Source organism: Micropterus salmoides, unplaced genomic scaffold, assembly GCF_014851395.1.
Source record: "Micropterus salmoides isolate LMB-PRFRI ecotype aquatic unplaced genomic scaffold, ASM1485139v1 Ms_hic_scaffold_1, whole genome shotgun sequence".
Taxonomy (NCBI): Eukaryota; Metazoa; Chordata; class Actinopteri; order Centrarchiformes; family Centrarchidae; genus Micropterus; species Micropterus salmoides.
The window spans coordinates 39,266,760-39,287,642 of NW_024040040.1; the positions used below are offsets into that span (position 1 = coordinate 39,266,760).

Below are 20,883 nucleotides of genomic sequence, written 5' to 3' on the forward strand. Positions count from 1 at the left end.
TGTTGCTGTTTAAATGGTAATAAAACTAAATAGAAACCTCAGACAGCACCTTTCCTATGAACAACAAAAGATATAACTTGCCATAAATGAGATCGCTGTGCTACCAATGAAGACTGGGCCCGTTTTATTTTGGCGTCAGTGTTGCTTTCATTGAGTAGTGGTCTGAATAATAAAGCTAATCAGTTTCCCTCAGCAGGTGGGTCATGTTGCAGTGAAAACCTCTTTATGATAAACAGCACATGTGTGCGAGGGTAGATATCTGTTGCCTCTTACGTTCTTGGTAGGTTGTGAATAAGATGCGGAAGCGGCTTTTGCGGCTGGCTTCATCTGCCCACATGCGGATGACGCCCAGCGTCGAAACCAGCATGATGTCGTTGGCCACCGTGGAGCAGAACTTGCTCTTCAGGTCTTCCACTGAACTGAGACAAGACAGGATGAGATAAGAATACATAGTTTATCATCAGGTAGCATGGTTATTTGCTGTGCGTTTAAATAACTTATAGAACAAAACTGATCAGAGCAGTCATGGTTGCTCATATTTTTATAGGCCCATTATCATGTGATATTTGTATTCTGGTTATCTCAAGATAACAAGTTAGATTGTTAGGGAGCTCATATTTGTTTTTATGCCTATTGTAGTTCATGATTCAATTATATCTTTATCTCAAGATTGTATCTCTTATATTGTTTTCTTTGATGGCAATTTTAATACCTCATTATCTTGAGATAGAAAGAAGTTACGGATTTGCAAGTGACGTTGCCTATAATATTGTCATCTGGCTGTTGTATTAAAGGAATAGCTACATATATAGTTAAATAGGTAGTTGGAAAATACACTTGCTTTTTTGCCGAGAGCTCGATGAGAAGATTGACACCTTTCTCATACCTGTCTGCGCAATATGAACCAGCAGATAGTTAGCTTAGCTTAGCATAAATGGGAATGGAAGGAAGGAGAAAAGAGCTAGCCTGGTTGTCCACGAGTAAAAAAATCCCCCTACTTGCACTTTTAAAGCTCACTAACATGTTATTTCTTTGGTTGTTGAATCCACACACAAAGAATGCAAAAACAAAAAATGTGTGTGTATTTCTTGGCCAGGTGCTGTGACTTTCTGAAGTCTCCAATTGTGGCCTACCAACCTCTTGGTGACAAAAAGACTCCCACTCCAATGAAGGTTAAAGTCAAGGGCAACTGAACTTGGTTGAAGATACTGGAAGACGTTTTGTCCCTCATCCAAAGGACTTCTTCAGTTCTGACTGACTGGTAGGGAAACTCAGCTATTTAACCTCAGTGGTGTCATTTGCCAGGATCGTCGATACTGCTGGTTCATTAGTGTTCCTTGTGGTGGTGATGGTGCATAGATAAGATGCTTGCCTTTGGTGTGAGAGACCTGGGTTCAATTCCCACTGTGAGCCATTCACCATTGTGTCCCTGAGCAAGACACTTAACCTCTTGTTGCTCCACAGGCGTGCGACCTCTGACATGTATATTTGGATAAAAGCGTCAGCTAAATGAATAAATGTTCCTGGCTAGCAGTCGTTATGGTCGTTACTACTACCCGAGGCCAAGACTGAACGACCATCGTTGGCATCTTCACCTGAGGCCAATAGGTTACATTTGTTGAGTTTCCTGGGAAGTGATGAAAGGACCGCATTGTAAGTGGAGGATAAGTGGTGGCGTAGACCCCCTCCCCTGTTCAATGACGGCCTCTTGACCCAGGTGTAGATGCATTGGACCGCATACACTAGATTACTTTTCTTGTGTTTTGGTGTGTCTTTGGGGTGTACCAGCATCTGTCTTAGCGTGTTCTTGGGTTTAAAAAACACAGGGATGTTGTGTTTGTTGAAAATCCTCCTGAGTTTCTCTGATAATCCAGACACATATGGAATCACAATGTTGTTGTGTTTGACCTTCTTTTCTTCATCCCCTGTAGTTTTGCTCTTCTTGGATCTTGTGGGTGTGTTCACAAAGGTCCATTTAGGGTATACACAGGCTGTAAGTGCCCCCTTCAGGTGGTTCTCTTCCTTCTCTCTGGCTTGGGTGCTTGTTGGTATGTTGTGCGCTCTGTGGTGCAGTGTGCTCATGACCCCTAGCTTTACTTACATCTGAAGGACAGAGGACACTCGTTTGAGGACCACCAGGTGCACATCTTAGACAGAGAACACAGATGGTTTGAAAGAGGTGTCAAGGAAGCCATCTACACCAGGGTTGAGAAGCCATCGCTGAACAGAGGAGGGGGTCTACGCCACCACTTATCCTCCACTTACAATGCGGTCCTTTCATCACTTCCCAGGAAACTCAACAAATGTAACCTATTGGCCTCAGGTGAAGATGCAAACGATGGTCGTTCAGTCTTGGCCTCAGTTAGTCCTAACTACTGTAACGACTGTCGTTACGCCAGCCAGGAACACTAACGAACCAGCGGTATCGATGATCCTGGCAAACTCCACTGAGGTTAAATAGCTGAGTTTCCCTGCCAGTCAGTCAGAACTGAAGAAGTCCTTTGGATGAGGGACGAAACGTCTTCCAGTATCTTCAACCAAGTCCAGTTGCCCTTGACTTTAACCTTCATTGGATAACTATGACCTGGATGACTGAGAATCTTCACAGACAAGACTCCCACTGTTTCCACTCTTTGAGCTAAGCTAAACTGCTGCCTGTGGCTACATATTTACAGTACATACATTAGAGTGTTATTCACCTTTTCATCTAACTCTTTCTGAAAAAGTTTTATTAATTATTACTTTAACTGTAAATGACAAACGCTTGAAATTTGTGTTGAATAGAAAATTACAATGATATTGCTCCACGTCTCAGAAATGGATTCCTGTAAAGTAAAATCTGAGTTGTTCATCAGTCTTGGGCTTTAGCTCTCAGTCTGTTACCAAGTAGGTTATGTGAGGCTAAGCTAACGTGGACAGACAAGGGCAAGGGAACTATATCTTGTCCTAACCATTCATTTCTTGTCTTGACAAAATTCAATATTCAAATCTTCATCAGAAAAAGCCCAATTGTAAATTGCAAGTTTTTATCTCAAAATAAGGAGATGATTAAAATTAACAAGCAACTAAGTCCACTTTAAATCTCTCTATGAGTCATCAAAATGAAAGGTTAAAAAGTCCCACCTGCCACCATCATATACTGCCACAAAGTTGCGCTTGCATTCATTGGAATTGGCCATCTCATAGTCGAGAAAACGCAGGTATATCTGTCAAATGCAAGGAGGCAAAGTGGAGGGAAAACACAGAGAGAACTTTAAAGATGTCAACATGACAGAGTGAAAAAAAGCTGAACAGGAGGAGGAGTGGTGACAGAAAAACTCCTATTCTCCTGGATTGTGCATTAGCCCGGTGCATAGCAGCTCTGTATATAGCAGCTCTGTAATGAAATAACGCTGACAGACTGCAGCTTGTACAAAGTCATTACATACACATATCAAATGAGGACTCAGAGAATGACAGAGTATATTAGCTTTACACTCATTATCCATATCTGTTGAGATAAAGCATTACACAAAACCTACAACCTTGTTAAACCTCAAGGAGACCTTGGACATTTTTCCCCGAACTTTGGATGTCTTCCACTTGAAGTTCATTCAAGAAATTCAGTTGAAATTCAGTCTAAATGTTTACATCATTGGAGTCCAAACATATGCAGTTTAAAAATAAGACTTTCTAAATGCTGTGTATTTGTATAGTGCCTTTCTAGTCTTTGTGACAACTCAAAGCGCTTCTACACTATATTGCATTCACCATTCACACACAATTATAAACTGAGCCTAAGTGCTCAAACAGAAACTAACATTGATACACTGGTGGAATAACAACCAGGGGCCATTCGGGATTCAGTATCTTGCCCAAGGACACTTTGACATGCAGCCTGGAGGAGCCAGGGATTGAACCGCCACTCTTCCGATTGATGGGCAACCCACTCTATCCCCCGAGCCACAGACACCCACTTTCAAATGATGGCAGATATATACAGCGTATGGACTATTTGATTATGCTAACAACCCCTTGTTGAGAGAAATATCCACCTTGCTATCCACCTTGACTCTTCACAACAGCTATTCTAGGTGAAACTCACACTTCCTGATTGCTTCCGCATCATTGTCTGTCACTCATTCATCAGGCGGAGATCGCCCAATCACAGCCATGGTTCCGGTTGGGTGGGCACAGCACTCGCCATCATTACGGTTAATGAGCGGACCGCTCCCGAACTGTGACAGGGGAATGTGACACTTTAAATGCCCAAAGACGAAAGCTGCAGATCGAGCAGGATGATGGACCTTGCAATGTCAACTCCGCTTCAACAACATGACAAGCAAAATGGAATCGCGGAGGGGGAAAACCAAAATTCCCTCGAGGTCTCATACTGGTGTCAATAATGTTCCATCTAATAAATTTGTCATATTCAGCCACTCTTTTGGCTATATTGGCTTTGTCATACGAGTCATGGCACTTTTGTTTTCCATCCTGTGACACTGGAATGAAATACTACTCAACCAGTTTCATGATGCAAAGATGAATGTACGTATATATCTATATCTATCTATATCTATAGAGATAAGTACTGCATGGGGAGTATATGCTCTTCCTAAAATTTATTTGTCGCACAGAGTCTCTGCAGGGAGGGCTGGAAGATAGAAGAGGAAGACAATTGCTTAGCAGACGTCACTGTGGAGTGCTGTTGTGGTCTCTTCAATATTGTATGGATTTTCAATACAGCACCTTTAAATGTCATCAAAAGATTGAGAATGTGGATATAAAATGTGGCTTCTCAACGGGGTGGATGAACTCAGAGAGACACAGTGATTAGGTCAGTGATCTGAGAGGAACGTCACTTTACATTGTAGGAAGTTGCACAAAAAATGGTGCTACAAATGGCTTTTTTCACGCTTAGGATTTGAAGAAAACGGTTAGCAGTCACTTACACTATGAACAGGTAAAGAACAAAGTTATGGGTGGATGATGTTTAAAAATGGCTCCATTCCATGTGGCATGTTGCCAAAGAAGTCTGATTAAATGTGTTATTGTTAAGGTTATAGTCAAGGTTAAGGTTATGGTTAGGTGCTCTCTGCCAACGTTGTCTCCATTTGTTTTAGAGTTGAATACGCCAATAATGAGAAAAAGTAACACTAAGCATGTTAATTAGGTCACTTGGCCCAGTCTTTCTAGTCAGCTAGAAGCAGCCAAATGACACATGAAGTTTTCCACCCACAGCATAAAGAATATAGTTAATGCAGCAGTCTGTAACCAATAAAAGTGAATTTAATCAGGGGAGACGAATTACAAACACAAAACAATGTTGAATAGACTACATCTGTTGGTAAAAGCTGATTAAAGCAATGTACCTACGGACATTAAAGAGCATAATCTCCCAGCTTGACTGATCAGAACTGATTTTGTATGGCATAATAAGACTGCTGGTGTTGTTGGGGATAGTGGTGGCTGGATTTTTATATTGCATTCACAGATGGATGTTTTGCCACAGCACTCTGTACACACATTCCTGGTATCAAGAGGATAAAACATACCGACTTTGGTGATCCCCCAATGTTTTTATTTATCCTGTTAAAGATCTCAACATCTGCTGGATGGATTGAAACAAGAGTTTGTACAAGCCATTCATGGTTCTGTGGCCAGGCCAATCTCCACACATTCACAACAAGTGTACTGTTTATTGCTGTAGCATACAGTTTCTTATAATTTTATTACTACACACAAACATTGTTCGATACTTTGGTTTATGAAATACTAAAATTTCCCTTCAGCCAGCTGCACTTTGTGTTTAGTGCTAACTAGCAAATGTTAGCATGTTAACACGATAAAACAAAGATGGTGAACATGGTAAACATTATACCTGCTTAACATCAGCATGTTGCTAACATTGTCATTGAACAAATATTAGTAAACTAATGTTAGCATGTAGCTCAAAACACTGCTGTGTCTTAGTATAGCCGTACTGCTATTGTTGTGTTTTAATTTTTATTTAATTTATTTTAACAGCATTAAGACACTCTTTTCTCGTCTCTTTAACAAGGGAGTCCTGTCATGTCATCAGCGAGGCTGTAGACTAGTCTTGTTATTCTCTGCATCATAGATATGTATCACTTGCTATGTGATTTCAGGCCATACGTGGTCTGGTTTAGAGAGTATTTTGTGTATTTGTATCTCTCAGTATTGCCTGTCTGACTGGCTTCAGTCAGTGCTTTTGGAACCTTTGTAAACTGCCCAATTTGATATAGTGTACCAAGAATTGGACACATTTTTTGAAGACCTCTAAGTTTGCAGAATAACTGCTAGTTTGTTTTCTTCCATTGTATTTTTGTAAGCGTATAGGTGCTGACTTCTTTGTTCTTTAGTGAATTTTGAGCCAAGAGCTAAGAAAGTGTCTTTGGATAAGAACCTCTTTTGTTTTACTTAACGGCCTCTTTCTGTTGTATTTCCTGTGCAAGCACTGTCCATGGTTAATTAAACACCTGACTTTTGTAGTGAACAACGGTGTGGATTTGTGCATTTTGTATTGAATAAATTTGGAACTACTACAAATTCCTTTTTTTCTCCCACAGAGGAGCAGGGGGGTCAAAGTTGCTTTCTCTAAGTGCTATCCCTGACCATAAAACTGGCACCTTTTGATTCCGAAGCTGATAACGCGGGGCCTGACTGTTAAACTGACAAGAGACTCAAAGCATTTAATTAAGTTTAATTAAATCTTTAGTTACTTGATTACGTTTGCCTCTATTTGAGTAGTTATGTTAACATGTTGCTATCTGTTGTTGATATTAGTGCTGAAAAGAAAGTTACTTTTGCAGTGTTTTTATTTTCAGCAAGACACTCCATCTAATGTAATCAATGCTTGTTCATAATACTTTCCTACAGAATTCCTTTAGAAATGATGACAAAGGAATGTTTTACTATACTCTTAACCGCCAGCTTGAATTTAAGGATGAATCAACAATATTCCCCAGTTCCTAAGGAGAGATGATCTTGGATTAATCTAAGCTTTCCTCAGGTAACCTGAGCTCCCCCAAGTGGATGAAATAAGTATTACATACCCTCGTTGGAAATGCCGTTAAATGTATAAATATCCTGACCAATAATGTGACAATTGTTTCCTGTTACCAAATGCTTAACTTAGAACAGTACAACCGTTTCACCATTGAGGTTCGACTGTGGAAAATATTTGTATATAATACGCGCAAATAGATATATTTTCTTTTAGACCTTAAGTTTAGAAAGGCAGTCCCTTGGGAAACCTGAAACGCCCCCTGGGGAACCATGCCCCAGGCAACAAAAGAGCAACACGCGACGTTCTCGCGCTCTTCTCTCTCCGCTCTTCCCCTCGGCTCTCTCTGGACGCTTCTGCACGCGTCCGGCGTGCCTTGCCAGGCAACGCCCTAAGAGTTCGGCCAGTCCTTTGTTCGCTTGAAGCTACACACGCGAAGTGCCGCGACATCGATCTGCCCCTCAGTTTGTTTTATTTTCTTTCTTTCTTTTGTTTTGTTAAAGTTATCAGTCCGTTAAGTTACACTGGACTAATTCAGGAACGACCAAGTTCTATTTTTAAGCCTTTCTCGTTGAGCCAACTTCACCGAAGTCAGACCAAGCCACGTGGTCTCGCCAGCTACAACGAAGGAAACCTGAAAACAGCTGAATTGCCAGACAGAGGAGGAGTTTTCAATCAGACACGGAGAACCCCGGAGAATCCCTAGCAAAAAGCCAGGATCGGGCAGCTAGTGGGACCAGCAACAGGCCAAAGCAGGCTGTCGACAAGCAGTAAGACTTAACACACATTGGTCAGAGATTTCCCTTTTAACTCCTAAACTCATAGCATTAGCTTACTTTCATTAGTTTTTCTATGCCATATGAGTCAAATGCTTCCCACAATCGAACCTCCATTTCTCATTGTTCAGCAATTGTTTATTTTCCCTGTATTCAACCATCTTTTTTATCACATTAGTTAGAGAATAAATTCACTGTAATATAATCAAGAACTGTGTGTGTTGCCTATTTCTACGTCCCTGCCAAGAGAATTGACCCTTTAGATATGAGACTGACTGATTGATTTAAGATAATTGATTGAAAGTGATTATTAACTAACTGATCACTAGTACTAATTGTATAATTATTCAAAACTACCTAGAGGTCCAGAGACTCTAGGTTTATAACAACTCCGGTGGTGCCCTTAACGAGGAATAAAGTTTGATTTTATGAATATTAAAATTCATAATTGGGTATCAATTCTCATAAATTTATTAAAATGCATAACTAAATTTAGGTTTGCTACACTTTAAACAGAACCTTCCAGTTGTCGCATTCCACCTCATTTCCAATCTCAATTATATGTTACTGCTCTCCAAGACGAGCCGAGTCATAACAGACTAAACATGAAGAGTTAGTCAACTGAGTTGCATTTGTTACTCATTCCTAAAGTGTATGACACATTCCTGCTGAATTCCTCATGTTAAAGCTACAGCTTATGGTTTTTTCCTCCACAGGTCTAGTTTCCTGGATGGTTTAAGTAGAATGGGGGTTGCGTTGCAATAGAAGCAATAGGAGAGATTTGCATTTTTGCGAAGTACACCAATCTAGCACTATATCTTAAAAAACAGAACAGCTCACTGAATCTATTTATTTGGCCCAATACAGAAACATTATTGTATCTAAAATTCCAACTACTGTTGATTCACTGCCAATGTGAATTGTAAGACCTGAAACACAAGTACAACAAAGACAGAAATGTAGCTTCTGGACATGGCTACCTTTGTAAGTGCTGAAGTTGCAGGCTAAACCTGAAAGTGTTTTCAATTATTGTTGTTTGGCGGAGGGGGGCAACACAGTGATAAAAGAAAAAAGCCTTTAGCCTACACTATGCTGCCACACACCCCCTTTTATACTGTAAAAGATGGCAGCCTTATGGTCTTCAAAAATGTATAATTTTTACTGCATGAAATGGTGTAAATGGTATCACAGCCTGCAGTCGTTTACTTTTCACTCAAATACCTCCTGCTGAGTTGACAGTTGAAAAAATAATAACTGCAATTCCTGTGATATCTTTGCTCAACCTTTTCATTCACAAAATCAATGTCTGGTAGATGAATGTGACTAGAAGGCCTCATTATGAGTGAGAGACATGCACAAACAAAACAGATACATAAATAAAAGCTTCTCATGTTGTTTTTCTACAGCTTTTGTTGCAGAACTCTTCTAAATGACCAATGATGAAGACAAATCTGAGTGCAGATGGCATTACAAAGCCAAATGACGGCAATGGATCAGATAGACAGAATCACCAATTTGTAAGAAGAGAGATTGGCTCCAACAGGAAAACGGCCTGCCTCTTCATTGATTCTACAGCACCCAATGATGACGCAGAATCCATCACTGACTGAGGGAGAATATCTTCCCACTGTTGCTAAAAGGGGCCTGTAACAGAGTCCGTGCTGTTCATTATAGTCAGAATGAATGTCCATATTTTGGCCAATAGCTTTATGAAAAGATACAGAAGGTGTCAGACAGCGCAGGCAGGTGTGGTGGGATTCAGACAGGCCACAAATGAGGAAAATGCAGTAACTGTTATGAGTCAACATAGAAAATATTCGTCTACAACCAACAGCTGTCAGCTGAATTTGGACAGCTGTCCAAACAGAAAAACTAAGAAGAAGAAATGTTACAAGTAAACACAGACCACAGTAAACAAGAGTTGTTATTTTGCAAAAGTAAGTATCCAATTCTTTTCATTGAAGCATCAATTATCTCTTTAGCCTTCATAATTTACACTCTAGTTAGGTTTGTATCGCATACACGTATGTAAAAGGTGATACTGTGGCACAGGCTCGCTTTTTTACGTTACTCTGGACACCAATACAAGCTAATTAATGTTTTTTCGAGGTAATTTCTGTAAAATCTATTTATAGGAAAAGCTGAAATGAAAATGACACATGGTGGTGTAAAGCAATCACATTATGGCATTAAAATTGGTGCAGTGCTGTCACTTCTGGCAACAACACATGGTCATTATTGCTTACTTGCAGGTATATCTTTCAGTCACTCTCTCCTTTCCTTACGTTTCAAGCCATCCCCCTCTGTCTGCCATCTGCCACCTCACCCCTAAACTTCATCCCTATACATTTAGATCTCAGACAAAATGCATTATTAAGTATATCTTTCCCTTATCCCCTCCTTTCCCATTTTTCCTTCTCCTCTGTTCCCCTCTCCTCCCTTCTCTCTGGAGTGCTCCGGTGCAGTCTAATTAGAGCCTCCGGTATAGGATGTCATTATCTCTGCTGTTTCTGGCACACTGGGTACAGTGCAGCACTGTATCAGCATAGGGAAATGAAAGCCGCAGCGCAACTTCACGCATGCACATACACAGTGATGTGGAGGTGGCATCCTCTGCATCTCCTTCGCTGCAGTAACATGTGAGCATGCGTGTGCTTTTTTAAAAAGAGAGAGGAAGTAAGAAACACAGTTAAGTTTTACATATTTCATGTGTAACTGAGTGTGAACAGTGATGATGCTGGTGAGAGCTACGGGACTGTGTGACTGGCGATACATATGTGCTAAAAATGTTATTTGTCGCCTTGTCCATCAGTACCAATGACTGTCAGCCTTTGGGCCATGACTTGCCTTGTGAGACACTCCTGCAGGGCGAAATATGACACCGATTCAGACCAAGTCAAATACATCATACTGCCAGGCTCGCTCACTCTGCAGCTCTTTCATGCACATACCTTTCGCCTCACACACGCACACACATACTGAGGCACGCATGCGACATACGCAAAATTGACTTATGGTCCTCTTTGGTGCTGTTGCCACAATGTACTGGCTGACTTGTGCACTCCACGTAGAGGGATTGGGGAATCAATGCTGCTTTTTTGAATCGACCGTAGCCGCCAGGGTCCCTCCTAATACCGATTTCAGTGTTACTTATTGTATGGCTCCACATGAGTGCTGATGATGAAGAGAATGGCTGTAGGTGGATGATGCAGTCTAATAGTTCCTGTGGCCTTGGGGCTTAAAGTAGCTGAATCTGAAGGGCATTGCTGAAGGGAAACAAGGGCAATAGCAAAGAGTATGCGACCTCGAAGAATATGTCAGATAAGAGCCAAGCAACTGCTGTGGCCATGAATCAAAGTCGCACCATTATCAGTCATATCATAAGCCAATTTGTGTATACAGCACAAAAGCCTGCAGCACTGAGTGAAAAACCTGCATGAAAAAGTACTATGAACTCATATCCCAGTTTTCATCAGGGATCAAACAAAGCTTATGGACTGTGTGACTCCATGGTGGCCACAAAAATGGAAGGATAACATCTCGTAACATTAACTGGCACTGAATTAGTGAAACAAATAGTGAAGCTAAGAGAAGTTAAGCTGACATTGCAGCTGCCTTATCTTACTCCTGGGAGTAACGGGAGAATGCACACACTGTGAGAACTGAACCCCACGTAATGAAAAGGTCACTATTTTAAACATATTTACTTCCATTTTTGCATTTACTTGTAGGTATTATGGTTAAAGGAGGCTTTTCTAATCTAAGTTTTATATATCTAAATGGTCTATTTTAGCTCACCATTTCGAATTACAGTATAATAAATTTGACCGGACCTTTTAAATCCTCAAGACAAGCAGGCCTCATAATACTTGAATGAATTGTTCTAACCATAAAAGTCAAAGTAGAAACGTGGCCTTATTCTGTTAAGTCAAATGCACCCAGAAGACGGCCAACACTATTTCAGCATTAGATTTACTGCAGTCATGGGCTGGCCTGTATATGTGCGTATATGATTATGCCTTATGGACTCATGTGAGGAGTTATAGCTGTAAAATGTGGCCTTTTCCTGCATTGCTGCTCTACCCTCGGGAAACTTTTAATCCTGTAGCATTAATGCAGCACGGGTACCTCTGGTAGATAAGGAAGCATGTCTAGTTTGTGTTAGATAAATGAAGCAAAGGTGTGCATGTTTATGTGTATGGATGTATGTCAGTATTTGTATATGCATGCAGGGCAGCGTGGAGAACACTGGCAGAGAAAACAAATACAGGGTGTAGCAGGCCTTAGGGTCAAACTGCATGGCAACACTATTTTATCAGCACTAACGCTCCTTCCCTCTCTCTGTGTTTCCCTCGCTCTCTTTCTCTATCTCCTTCCATCCCTCTATTCCTCCTGGCAACAGCTTGCTGATTTAAAAAAATGGCCTGACCCCAAGTAAACCCTTCTGCCTATCTGTCTGACCCTAGTAGGGGAAAAAGTCCCCCTGCAACCACAAACGTTCACATTGGGATACTGCTGACAGCTGCAGACAAACCCACATGCATTATCAGAAATTCCTGATGCAACCCCTGATCTACATGTATGAAGGAATGCTAAATGGAAACAGCAAATTAATAAGAAATAATACTCTATCTATCTCAATAGAGTCTTGAAGCTGAAGTTAAATTTTCAGCTTCAAGGAATGAGAACAATGAACATGATCTTGCAGCATGTATTTTTTGTCATTTGTTGTCTGAAGTAACTGCGTTTTTCTGTCATCAACCCAGTTGATAGGAACACAATTTAATTTCCATTTTATTTCATGTGACATTTCATTTCAAATTTGGCAGTAAATCTAATTCACAGTTGGATGGGAGCGTAGCTTATGTCACTAACCTTGGAGCGCGGCGGAGCACGGATGTACCATTTACAGTCGACGGCCTCGGCGGCGCCAGCCTTCCCGTCTCTGGTGATCTGAAGGGACTCAACGATACCTTCTGGACCAACCATGTCATACTGACAGGCTGAAACACACGCATATGCATAAACACACACGTGCACTCATACACACGTGCGGTTCAAGCAAACACACATAGACACACAAATACTACACAGGTACACACATGTACATACTTTGAACAACTAGGCCTCAAGTTTAAATGGAGGAACCACAGTGTACATTTATTGAGAGAAAAAATAGAGCACTGAGAGAGAGTAAATGAGAAAATAAGTGAAACAAAGACAAAAAAAAGAAAGGAAGAAATAGAGGCAGAAAGCAAGAGTGAAGGAGTATACCTACAGGGCAGCGGTGGGGGTACTCCCAAGTCTGCAAAGTCCGGATCTGAGGAGAGAGCAGAAGAGGGGGGGGATTCATTTTTAATACATGATTATAAAGTCAGGCTCCTCACACAGGCAAAAACAACCAGGTAATAACATACTGAGGAACGTCTTGCAGAGATAACAACAAATTGCTGCCCTCACTCCTAAATTATTTTGGCATCCTTAAATGCTTTGCTACTCTCTCTTCTTTGCAGTCACCTAGAAGAAAGCTAATGGCATGCTAGCTGCCACCCATGTCATCTCCTGTCGTGCCCACAAACAGTTCAAAACTTGTGGTCAAAGGTCATTAGCTCCTGAGTATGAGATTCTTCTTTGGATCCTTCACTTATGCATGATTGTTTAACCATTTGAAGACATCTTTGCACAACACATTTTCCGAAAATCCTCCTATCCTATAAAAATCCTATTAATCTCACAAACCGGAAGAAAACAATTTGGACGAAGACGAAAATGAAGCAAAGACGGAACAAAATAATGTACAAACTGCTGGATAAACTCCAACCAGACCATTCGCATTAGGAGAAACTAAAGATGTTTTTGAAAGACAATATTTAAGCCTTTGATAAAACCCGGCCCCTTCTCCATCCAGTACCTCTTGCTCTGATTTCTCTCATCAACTCAAAACTAGCATAAATTAGCAAAACAATTAAGCATGAAAATCCATGCTAACACCTCTGTGAAGCTGTACTTTGATGGTAACATGCTCACAAAGACAATCTTACCACATTGATGTTAAGTAAGTAACCAAGTTCACCATTTTAGTTGTGTGTTTAGTTGCTTGTTAGAATGCTAACAACATAGCTAGTTAGCTGTAAACCCACATTATGTGTTTTTGAAGAATGTAGGCATAAATAAAAGTATTGGGTGGCTCTAGAGCAAACCGTCGCTCTCTCTTGGTATATATATATATACCGTAGCCCGCAGCATCTGATTGATTCCACGTCGTGAATAATAGCCTATCAACACTTTCAACACTTTGTGTGTTGAAGAGAAGACAGCCGATATTACTGAATAAAAATCAAAATCTGAAGATCTGTTTTTATGATGATGATGACAAGCAGTGCATTGTCCCTGTTTTTGTCACTACTGAACATGCCCCAAGTCACAGCTACTGGGTTTCACTCAATGACACTCTTGAAAGTGACGCCTTTTAAATCAGTTGCTCTCCCCTTACATACTCACTGCGCTTAAACACAGCATGCATCTGTCTGCTGTGTCTTTTCACTGATTGCGATGTAACGTTATATATTTACTACTTTAAAAAGTAACAGTGGCAGTAAAACTTTTTCTCATACTGTGATGGTTAAACTTTGCAATCAATCCACATTTCACCTGCGTGACGAACCGTGCAGAGGGAGGTGGAGGGTATTTTCAAGACATTTCAAAACATCCCTCTGCTGTTTTCTCATAAATCACATCCTGTTATAGCCTCATAAATGAACAAAAAGAGGATCTATATGAGAATTTGTTGTACAGCTCAGTCTGAGAGAGAGGGTGGGGAGAGGGGTGTGTGAGTGGCCATTCCCTCTGAGCTAAGTATTAATAATAATGTTTTTAGTTTTGAATTAAATTTACGTAAAGTTAAGGAAAGTTTTCAATTCAAGTTTTTATTTAATGAAAATTCCACAAAAAAATAATTGTTGTAGTTATTACACTACTACACCACCATTACATTTTTCCTGTCACACACTCACGCACCCCCAGGGGTGCGCGCACCACCCTTTGGGTATTGCTGTTTTAGAGGAAAAGTTCAAAGGATCACCAAAGTTTTTCAAATTGATCTTAAGCAAGCATGAATGTCTGTACCAAATGTAATGGCAAGTGTTGGTGCTAGCATGGCTAAACTGTTTTCCCACAATTTGACATGTTTTACATTTACTGTGCATTTAATGGAGTTATTAAACCATTAATTAAACCAATATTCATAACAGTAATTTAAGTATCTGTGTGTAGTCTACTCCATATGTAATATGTAAAGTCTCTGGAAGTACAGTGCATTAAATGGACCCTTATTTATGACCAAAAAACATCTCTAAATTGCTCATATGCTAGGCAAATACGGCTCACCACACTATCCCCACTCTTCTAAAATTATGTAAAAAGCCCTCATTATAGCTATATTAGTCAAAATATGGAATCAACCAAATTTACTGGCAATTAGAGGATCAAGCTCAAACTCTTGTGCTATAGATGTTCTCTCGCGGTTTTATTCCACATGCTGATCGGTAGAGTATGCAGCTGTTGTTTTTTTCCCCCAGCAACTTTGACAGTAATTTGGTTTAATTAGGTTTAGTATAGTAAGACCAGATAAACTGTCTATGACAAAGTAGCCGTGAAAACCATTGGTATTGTTTGAAACCAGGACAGTTGTCGTTTTCTGGGGGAAGCCGGTTCGGTTACAGGCATATGACAATAAGGTCAGTGTCACGTCACTGTTGACTTACAGGATCGACTGCACTGTATGTCTCAATAAGGATACAACAGGGATAATGTTTTTTGGACTGACATACTAAATATGCGTAAAACACCTCTGAGCTCACCAAATAAGTTCAGGTCTTATATTTGTTCCCTTTTGCAGTATCAGAATAAAACAGAAGTGACACTAAACACAGATAAATGGAAGTGAATAAACATTTAAAGTGGTTTCAGAAACTTTTTGAGCAGACCGTTGGGGACTGTGAATCTAATCCTAAACCATAGTTTCACACAATGAGAATACAAACTTTACTAAAGCCAAGCTGAGGCCATGCATTTTGTGAGCTAAATAAGATCAGGGACATGCCTGCTAAAGTTTTGAAAGTCAGCTTGAAGCAAAAAGGTTTACAAATGTTTTTTTCTGTATAATGTTGCAATAAATTACATCAACAAGCCTGGCCTCGGCGAGGTATGTTACCTCATCTTACTAGTGAAACATCACAGTCTCGTCTCTTATCCCCCAAGATTAAATATCACTCCTCAGATGACTTCACACCAGACAGAAATTGACTCTTGAACAATCTCTGCTGTTCTTCCACACCATCATTTCTGTGTTTGTGTGCACTCTTGCAGGGGCGTTTGTGTGTTTTACCCACCATACTCAGTCACCACTTACTACCGAATTTCAGATCCACTAGCTTGAAATCAGAACTCACTTTAGCTAAGAAAAACCAAATTCTTTTTATTGTTATGCCTTTCTGTCACTTGCTCAGAACCTATTGCAAATAGTTCTGTCTTAGTTTTCAAGAAGATAAAATGATGAAATAGCGATGAAAACTATTAAAGTAGTCACAGGATAATCATACTCCACTATAATGGCACTGCATGACATCATGCTATGACACATGGCATTGTGTTTGAAATAAAAAACTCCACAATATTAAATGCATTCCTGCTGATTCCATTTTATTCCAGCCTAGCGACAGAGCAGTTGTGCTTTCAAAGATATGCCGTGAGCTCTGGGCTGCATTCATTTGAGGACAGAGCCTGCGGAAATAGGAAACACAAAAAAGGCTTCACATTAAATCTGATTGTTCCTCGCCAAATCGAGACATGGCTACCACTGACTGAGCTCAGTGTGGAAAATGAGGTCTGATTGCACAGCGTGAACACCTTGCCTAAATGTCACAGTTTTTTGTCTGTATGTATGCCCTAATTTTTCTGTCTAGACATGAGTCAGAGTTTCAGTGTGTCTGTGTGTACGCCGGACCTGAGGAGCAAGTTCCATACACCTGGCAATGCTGCATGCCTAATGACGGCTCACCAGATGAAAAAAAAAAATCGGAATGCGCATGAAACGGTGGGGGAGGGAGGATGAGCATTCAGTGTGTTTGATGATGACACTTGCTGCATGAAACCTATAATTAAAGGAGAGAGATTCTTGGCCAGATTTCGGCTGTGTTCCGGTGGGGACTCAGAAGACCTGACCCTCCACCTATGGTGAAAACAAAAAGAGCCCATTGAATGCTTGTAACAAATTTAGCAAGGCTTCAAAAACCCCTCTCTCGTTTGCGCTTAGTAAAACGTTCATGTGAACACAAAAGCAGTCAGCAGAGGTGCTTAGAGGGTACTCAAGAGCTCCTCCTGAGGCTTTCTCCACAATTCTTCCCGATTAATTGCTTTCAACTATGGCTCAAATGATCCTATCTATAAAAAGCTAAAGGGGAAATACAGTGCAATTTAAAAATACAAGTGGTTCCTTTGGCCTTGGACAGCTAACTGGTTGTGAACTGGTTGTCTTTTGGGGAAAGTAATGCTTTGCTTGCATAGTTCAAAGAAATCCACCCACATGGCCTCTCTCCATCTGCAGAGATTGTGAGTTATATACTTCAACGAAGCCAAGTGACTTGTGTCTTTCAAGAGCAAAACACAGACATCTACTATACTTCCTACACTGTTAGTTCCCACAGAAATGAATCAAAGCGGCCCACCCTCTTTCTTCACTGTCTGATACTCGGGATGAGTTTCATTGAACACATGTGACACTGTATTTGAATGAGACAGCACATAAGCCACTGGTAATTATTATCTAGATTAAATTATCTAGACTCAGTTAATATTTTGATCTACAAAGGGTCAGAAAATAGTGAAAAATGCCTATCACAGTTTTCCAGAGCTCAAGTTCACATATTCAGTTTGCTTGTCCAACCAACAGATTAAAATCCCAAAATATCTTTAAACCACTAAAATTCATTGGCATTCTATCTTAAAACATTGACTTGACTGGCAATTAACTGATTATCAAACAAGCTGTAGATTTATTTTCTGTCAGTTGAATAATCAATTCAACTAAAAGTTATATCCTTAGTTTGATCTTTTGAGAGTTCAACAAGAAGATTGACACCACTTTCATATCTAAACAGAGCTAGACTGTTAGCTTAGCTTAGATTTAAGTCTGGAAACGAGCTACAGCTTACTAATTGAAGAGTTACATCTCTTTTTTAATCTGTTTGACCAGGAAGTAGTTTAGCACATATCCCTCCATATAACAACAGCTTGTTGTTTTATATTTTTGTTTTTGGACAGATTAAACAAACAAGATTCAATGCGTTATTTTGTGGGCTTTTGAATTGGTGGTAGGCAGATATTGTTACCTTAAGGCAAGTCTAGCTGTTTCCAGTATTTATGTTAAGCTAAGCTGACCTAAGCTAACCATCTTCTGGTTCTAGCTTCAAGATTCCCATACAGACATGAGAGTGGTATCAAACATCTCATCTAACACTTGTCGAGAAAGTGAATAAATGTATTTCCCAAAGGTCAAACTACTCCTTTAAGGATGTTTATTTATACCACAGGCCTTCTTCCTTTTTATTAATGTCTACCCATGTTGCCTTCCATGGGATGTTCAGGTATGTGTAGCAAGCAGGTAGGCACGCAGGGAAGTAGACAGTAACAAGGGACAAGAAATCAAAGTGAAGGACAGTTAATGAAACAGTGACCTTCAGGTGATCTGTGCTGGTTGTACCAGAGATTTATTATTGGGCTTTGGCATCACTTAACCCAATGAAATCACAAGGCCAAGCCATGATGTGCGCCGGCACATCCACAAACACACACACACACACTTTTGGTAAAGGCTATTCTTAACATAGTAAAAAAGGTCCCACTAAGAGCCTGCTACGCCTATAAATGCTTCTCGACCCTTGACCTATTTAGACTTTGGCTCCTGAATTTTAATCAGGTGGGTTCCATCCCCGCCACCATCAATCACCTCCTCTCCTCCGCTGCCCTCCTTCATTAATCGATTCAATCAATTACATGGATTGATAAAATGATTGATGAGCTATATACTACGTGTACTCTTTCCACAGCGTGTGATTTAACCTTGTTATTTACAAGCTGGATGACTCAGCTCAGTCACACTATGTAATATTTGATTACAGGGAGAACGCGAACTTTAAAAGGACCACTGTATGTTTCTATGGTGAATAATAAACACCATAATACATATCTAACATGCCAAAGTAAGAACACATAGAAATGTCACCACAGTATGTGCTACCATTGTAATCACACCGCAGCTTCTTTATAGTGCTCACTTTCTCCACTGCATTGTATAAATGCTTTTGCCTGAGTGAGCTGAATTCACAGCACATCCACATATGGCCACACCCTGTCCTCTCTTCATAAAGCTTGAGTAAGTGTATAATCATCTGGGGCTTACTGTGTTTACCCTTTCCAAAACAGAAAATGCCCACTTTAAAGCCCCAGACTTTAAGTTGCCCTGCAGCACTGTTTATGCACATATTGAGCTCCTCAAAGAGCTAAACGTTATCATCATCCTACAACACGCATACCTGACCTGCAGGAAAATACATATACTCACACCAATGTACAGTAGGTATACACCTGTATATGAACTGCTAGCAAAATCACAGAGATTCACCGAGGCAGAGCAGAATTTACAGAAGTTGTGAAATGTGAAAAAGTCCCCAGAAGCAAACATGAGCAGCTTACAAATGCCAGCTCAAATTTACTCATCACATTGCTTCAAAAACATGTTTATAATGCTAGCAGTGCAGCGATGGTAATTCAGTTTGGCAGACAGACACAAAAATAATCATTAGGAATTTGTTCTAGTAAGAAATTCTGAAACAAATGATGAGTTGGTCCTGATTAGACATACAAATGAAACGGAGCATTGCAGAACTGTCAACAGATGTAAATCTCTAGTAAGTGTACAGTCCCATAAGTATTGTATTGCTCTTCATAATGGCGCAGCACCATGTTTTATTAATGAGACAAAATATGTCTTATTTGGAATTGAGTATTAGGTGCTATTGCTAAATATCTCTTCAGTATCAGCTGTTGAGCCCTATGTATGTAAAACAGCATATGAATGAAGCTCATGGTTATCGGTGTGGGGCACAAACATGCAGATTATTTACACACACACAAGCAGCCCACACACAAAAACTCAATTTCCCAGTGGCCTCATTTCCTCTCAGCTGCTCAGTGGTGACATTTAAATAAGCATCTGATTAATAATCTCTGCTAAAGTGGTTGATCAAGCTAATGAAAGGCTGCCATTAATCACACCAGGCGCAGCTGTGGATGGAGTTCGGGAGACAGACAGAGGAAGAGGTAGAAAGATGGGGAAGGAAAAGGGAAGATTTTCTAGTTTCATTACCTCTTTTCAGTCACAACTAAACAACAAATTTTGGCTGAGGTGATTGTCTCTGTCATACTTTCACAGTTTCCTGGATTGAGTATGTGCCTGCAGTTTTTAGTCTGGCCAGCCAAGTCACCCAGCCTTCAACTGCCAAAACAAACATGTTACATACTGGCCTATTTGAAAAAATTGCCTGAACAAACAATAGGCTATTGTGAAAACCTCTTTTTGATCATACGGTGCTGCAAAGATTAGCTATATAGCTAATACCCCCCTCGACAGGGCTTTGTTGACCCCGCGGATGAAAGCCCAACTATACAGAACGGTAGCGGTGAAAAGCGGAGGCCACAGGATCTGCTGGGGACTGATAGGATTCACCACACCCTGGGTGTCATGGCCAGTGAGCTGGGTCTGTGCCCTGAACAGCGATTAGCAGCGATGTGTACCCCAATGCCATGGCACTAGCAAAAACCAGCTACACACCAACGATCCTACTAAGAACTGTACTGAACTAGTCCGCAGAGGAAAAGAGTGCACAAAGTGACATGAATTTCAATGTTTCTGTTATTTATCCAGGAAAGTTTAACTCAATCTGCTTCACATTCACACAGCTGCCCTTGACCTGTATTTATCGCCACTGTAACTGTAATACACTGAATGCAAAATGAAGCCTGTAAATGAGGGGTTGGGAAAAA

The 20,883-nt window shown here is 40.4% G+C and overlaps 1 protein-coding gene across 2 annotated transcripts in view; it reads right to left on the minus strand.

Moving 5' to 3' along the window:
- neto1l (neuropilin (NRP) and tolloid (TLL)-like 1, like) overlaps positions 1-20,883 on the minus strand; it is a 74,673-nt gene that overhangs the window by 14,242 nt on the left and 39,548 nt on the right. For both annotated transcript variants that reach the window (XM_038727056.1, XM_038727047.1), the window contains exons 5-8: positions 13,061-13,102; positions 12,658-12,785; positions 3,124-3,206; positions 274-419 (exon numbers count right to left, since the gene is read on the minus strand). In XM_038727056.1, the coding sequence (XP_038582984.1) occupies positions 274-419; positions 3,124-3,206; positions 12,658-12,785; positions 13,061-13,102 (399 nt within the window). The remainder of the gene's footprint in view (positions 1-273; positions 420-3,123; positions 3,207-12,657; positions 12,786-13,060; positions 13,103-20,883) is intronic.